The following is a 5,528-nucleotide window of genomic DNA, read 5'->3' on the forward strand; positions in this document are numbered from 1 at the left end:
TGCAGAGGCTTTTAATCTTTTTTAAAAATGTTTACTTATTTTTGAGAGAGGGAGAGACAGAGAAAGAGAGAGAGAGAGAGAGAGAGAGAGAGAGAGAGAGAGAGAGCAAGCGGGGGAGGAGCAGAAAGAGAAGGAGACACAGAATCTGAAACGGGCTCCAGACTCTGAGCTGTCAGCACAGAGCCCAACATGGGGCTCGAACTCAAGGACCGCGAGATCATGACCTGAGCCGAAGTCAGACACTCAACCGACTGAGCCACTCAGGCGTTCTCAGAAGCTTTTAATCTTGATGAAGTCCCAGAAAAGGGACTGGGAAGGTTGAGCTGTAAGATTGTCTTTAACATTCTCTGAATCAAATTCTCTGATCTTCCTGAACAACTTTGGTTAATCTGCCGACTGCTTAGATTTCTCCCCCAGTTTTATTGAGATAGAATTGAATATAACATTTTATAAGTTTAAGGTACCATACGCACAGCATATTGACATACAAATGTATTTCAGAATGATTAGTGTAATAAATTTAGTTAATATCTATCACTTGACATAGGTACACATTTTTTTCCTTGTGATGAGAACTTTTAATAAGTACTCTTTTTTAAAAATTAAAAAAAAATTTATTATTTTTTTTAACATTTATTTATTTTTGAGACAGAGAGAGACAGAGCATGAACAGGGGAGGGTCAGAGAGAGGGAGACACAGAATCTGAAACAGGCTCCAGGCTCTGAGCTGTCAGCACAGAGCCCAGTGCGGGGCTCGAACTCATAAACCGTGAGATCATGACCTGAGCTGAAGTCAGATGCATAACTGACTGAGCCACCCAGGCGCCCCAAGATCTACTCTTTTAGCAAGTTTCAAATACACAGAACTTTTTCTTAAAGCTATAGTTATCATGTTGTACATTACATGTCCAGAACTTCTTTACCTTATAACTGGAAGTTTGCACCTTTGGCCACCTATACTCATTTTTCCTCCACCTCCCACCCTGTACCTCTGGCAACCACAAATCTGATCTCTTTTTCTGTGAGTTTGTTTTTTTTTTTTAAATTTTTTTTTTTCAATGTTTTTTATTTAGTTTTGGGACAGAGAGAGACAGAGCATGAACGGGGGAGGGGCAGAGAGAGAGGGAGACACAGAATCGGAAACAGGCTCCAGGCTCTGAGCCATCAGCCCAGAGCCTGACGCGGGGCTCGAACCCACGGACCGCGAGATCGTGACCTGGCTGAAGTCGGACGCTTAACCGACTGCGCCACCCAGGCGCCCCTATGAGTTTGTTTTTTTAAGATTCCATATATAAGTGAGATTATACAGAATTTGTCGCTTTTCGCTTGGCTTATCTCATTTAGCATAATACCTTTAAAATCCATCCATGTTGTTACAAATGGTGGGATTTTCTTTTTTCTTTTATTTAAAAAAAAATTTTTTTTAACGTTTTATTTATTTTTGAGACAGAGAGAGACAGAGCATGAATGGGGGAGGGTCAGATAGAGGGAGACACAGAATCTGAAACAGGCTCCAGGCTCCGAGCTGTCAGCACAGAGCCCGACGCGGGGCTTGAACTCACCGACCATGAGATCATGACCCGAGCCGAAGTCGGCCGCTCAACTGACTGAGCCACCCAGGCGCCCCTCTTTTCTTTTTTTTTTTAGTGATATATATTATTCCATTGTAGGTGTGTATATGCCACATTTTCTTATCCATTCGTCTTTTGATGGACACTTAGTTTGTTCCTCTGTTTAGGCTATTGTGAATATATATATATATCTATATCTATCTATCTTAATGAACATGGGAGTGCAGCTGTCTCTTGAGGGTAACGATTTCATTTCCATTGGATATATACCCAGAAATGGACTTGCTGGATCATATGGTAATTCTAGTCTTAATTCTTACCGGAAAGGTTTTATGCAGGGCAAATGCATGACCCAATTTCATGACCCTTATGAAGGTTATTTTGGTTACTGCAGGAAGGATGAATAGTAAATATGTAAAAAAAAAATATGGGAGACCAGTTAGGAAGTGATTTAATTGGTTTAATGAATCATGGTGACGCCTTGGAGTGTGTGGTGATAGTGGAGATGGAGTGAAATTGTTGGGTGTGAGCTATATGTTGGAGCACAATTGGTAAGATTGGTTGTAAGTGGGGTGAGGGGAAGGAGGTATCAGGGGCATGCCTGCTATTGTTCTGGAAATAGCATGGGGCTGTTAGGAGATTATGAAATGCTGCTTACCTGTCCTATGATATGTGGGGCCTCAGCAGATGAACAGCCTCTAATCACCGAAGGCTACTATGGAGTAGTGTCCTCCGAGGAGAACCCAGCAGTTCACAGGGACCCAGAGGCGGAAGGGTGTGCTGGGGGAGAAGATGCAAAGTAGAAGGAACTGAGATTCTGGCGGGCACAGTGGAAAGAGTAAAGTTAGAGGACAAGCAGATTGGTTGGATAAAAGGAGATAACAGGCAGATGGAGTGAGAGAATGCTGATGTGGCTGTAGCCAATGCTCCAGGTTAGAAAGTGATCCTCAGGAGAGTGTCCCTTAGTACCCTCATGCTCCCTTGATCGCTTCTTTTTGGGGTGCTCCCAACTCATGTCTTCTACTCTTCCTGTATATATTGATTTTTGCTTTGCAATTCTTTTAGGAGTCTTTCACAGATCTAAAATCTCAATCACATCACAAACTTCTTGAAGTTGAAAACAGCAGTCCAGTTTATATACTATCTCAATATATATATATATATATATAACTTTATATACACTATATATATATATATATATATATATATATATCTCACTTTATATTCTATCATATATAGAGAATATAGAATAGGGCTGTTGATGCAGTGTGAATTCGGTTGCCAGCATACAAATGACACTAAGGAAGTAGATTTTCATGGTGAGATGTCATGTTCAAAGTCAGCCCTTTAGTTTATTGGACGGCTCAGTGGAGCAAGGAGATGTTCTTGTTCCTGAAAGGTTCACTAGCCATGCAGCTCCCCATGTCTAGAGAACTACATATAGAGTGACTGTCCTTTGCCTTTCAGTTGTCCCTTTGTTGATTGGTTCGGCAATGAAGAGCTTACTCTTGGTCCTTGTAGTCCTTGTCTTGCTCTTCTGTGTTCCATCAGGTAAAATGAAATCCCCTTCCTGTGCGACTATGAACAGTGAAGGGAGAGAGGGCACAAGGTTCTACAAGAGTGAAAAGAAAGCAGGACTTGGAGGAAGGAAGATGAAACAGGAAGGGATGAGAACAGAGATGGACATTCTGGGCTTTTCCGGAAAATGGAGAAGATACTGAGGACACATAACAGGAGGTGGTTCTTTCCAGTGAAGAAAATGGTCCTGGATTTTGGTCTGGGGAGTCTGTGATGTTTGAGGGGAAAGTCAGACTGATGATATTGGCATCACATTGGTATTTAGAAGACAGATAGGATTTGGGGACGGGAGGGTGGGGGGCGTTTCTTTAGGACTTTTAGAATTTGTATTCCTAAGTCAGTTACCCAGACTGTTTTTCACACATTTAGAAGCCAAGGCAAACTCGATGCTGAGCAGAATCAGAAAATAGAGCTGGTTGTTCCAGTGTTTTAACTTACAGCATAATGGGATACCCTGGAACATCATTGAGAGAATTCACGTCCTCTGGACAGAAACTAGCAACTTGATAATACCAAGAAGGGTCCACTTAAGTCTCTGAAGTGGAGGTTCTCAAAAACTGCTTGTAGTTTGCTGGGGTCTGCAGAAAGCTGCCCCAGACCTTCATATTCGAAAGGTGCCAGTTAAAGGTCAGGTGTGAAGTACTCAGAAGACAGGCCCAGATGTGATTGTGTTGAGACTACTGCTGCTGTTCTGGATGGAAGGACCTCTGGACAGTGTGAGCCGTGTTTCTGCTGGGCTCGCTTGTCCCAAGAGGGGTGCCTCAGGGCTAACGGGCACCTGACAGGCAGGTTTGCTTGCCAGTGGCCTTTGGTCATACCACATTGACTATTCTTCTATAGCAAAGGCCCAAGGGATGGTTCCATGAACCAGCTGGGTGAGACTGATAAGGCTTAGCACACAAAAGTGTATAGTTCAGAGGGTGACTCAGAGCCACCTGCACTCTTTTAAGTGGCCTTCCTACCACCCCCTCCATGTTTTCAGCTTCCAGAGTACCCAGGTGTTAAGGTTAGAAAGTATGGTAACCTTATGGATATAAGATGTGTGTTTCAGGTATCTCAAAGCCTTTCACACTCATTATCCCACGTGATGCTTTCATGTACTCTGTGACTAAGCCAAGACTGGCAGTAGGGTATTTGGCTAAAAATCATTCAGAATGTTATTGGGATGTAGAGCTAGAACCATGGGCTTCTGTAATTCTAGGTCAATGGTCTTTTGCTTCTCCAAGCTGAGGCTCTGATAATCTCCAACTACCTTGTTACTATCCCAGACCCCGCATGCCTTTTGGTATAGGGCTCTGTGGATTCCTGGGACTACTCTGAGGTCTTAGTGTTCTTTCCATGGCAGATAGTCCCAAGCAGAATTTGCTGGGCCCTGGTACCTGCATATTGTTGATTAGTGATTCATGTAAGGGGGGCCCATGGGAACTAATGACTTATAATAGGGTCTCTGGGAAATGAGAGCCACTGAAAAACAGGCATTCAGCCATAACATGACTGGGATGTTTTGATCTTATCCAGTTTACCATTAAAATGTTATAAAGTACAGCCTTCAATCTGATTTATCTATGGTATCATGACCCTGCAGAACACTGTGCATTAACCCTTGTTTCTGTTGACAGTTAGAAGTGGACCGAATACATATATAAGAACAGCATTTTCTACATGCTGGGGAGGAAAAGGTGTTTGCAGGAAATTATGTGGAGGAAGTGAAGACTATCACATTTTTTGTGATGTTAGACGTCTGTGCTGCGTTAACAAAAAGCTTTTAGATGTACGGGTTAGAAGATAATTGTGAGTATCTGAGGCTCCTGCTGACTTCCTCTGGGACCCAGATCCTTTTCAATTGTGCTATCCTAATAAAATGATGGTTTTAGTCCTTCTGTGTTTCTATGTCTGCTTTGTTTCTCTACCTTTAGAGGCATTCAGTGTCTCTCCTATGAAGATAATCTCTTGGTTAAATTCCTTGTCTTCAGGATTGTTCTTTTCGTTAATTTATTCCTTATTAAACATTTCCTAAAAACTTTTTTTGAAGTATATGATGCAATCAGAAAAGTTGTGAATCATAAATGAATATCTTAATGAAGTTCGTAAATTGAACACATCCACGTAACCTGCACTCAGATGGAAAAAGAATATTACAACATCTCAGTCACTACTAGTCCCTGTTCCACAAAGGATAATAATCTCTAGCCCAGCTTCTAATAGCATAAGCTTTGGCACCTATTTTTGAACTTTATTTTTTGCTTTTTTTAAAAAAAAGTTTATTTATTTATTTTGAGAGAGACAGAGAGTGGGGGAGGGGCAGAGAGAGAGAGAGGGAGAGAGAGAATCCCAAGCCAGCTCCACGCTGTCAGCACAGAGCCCCAGGGCTTGATCTCA

At 42.1% G+C, this 5,528-nt stretch overlaps 1 protein-coding gene across 1 annotated transcript; it reads left to right on the forward strand.

Annotated features, from left to right (window-relative positions):
• Positions 1–2,891: 2,891 nt before the first annotated feature.
• On the forward strand, positions 2,892–5,050 carry DEFB135 (defensin beta 135). The gene is made up of 2 exons (XM_086702897.1): positions 2,892–3,122; positions 4,769–5,050. The coding sequence occupies exons 1-2, from the start codon at positions 3,065–3,067 to the stop codon at positions 4,936–4,938; spliced, it is 228 nt and encodes a 75-aa protein (XP_086559023.1). The 5' UTR covers positions 2,892–3,064; the 3' UTR covers positions 4,939–5,050.
• The last annotated feature ends 478 nt before the right edge of the window (positions 5,051–5,528 follow it).

This window comes from Puma concolor, chromosome B1 (genome assembly GCF_028749965.1).
Source record: "Puma concolor isolate L17-30 chromosome B1, mPumCon1.1.hap2, whole genome shotgun sequence".
Lineage (NCBI taxonomy): Eukaryota > Metazoa > Chordata > Mammalia > Carnivora > Felidae > Puma > Puma concolor.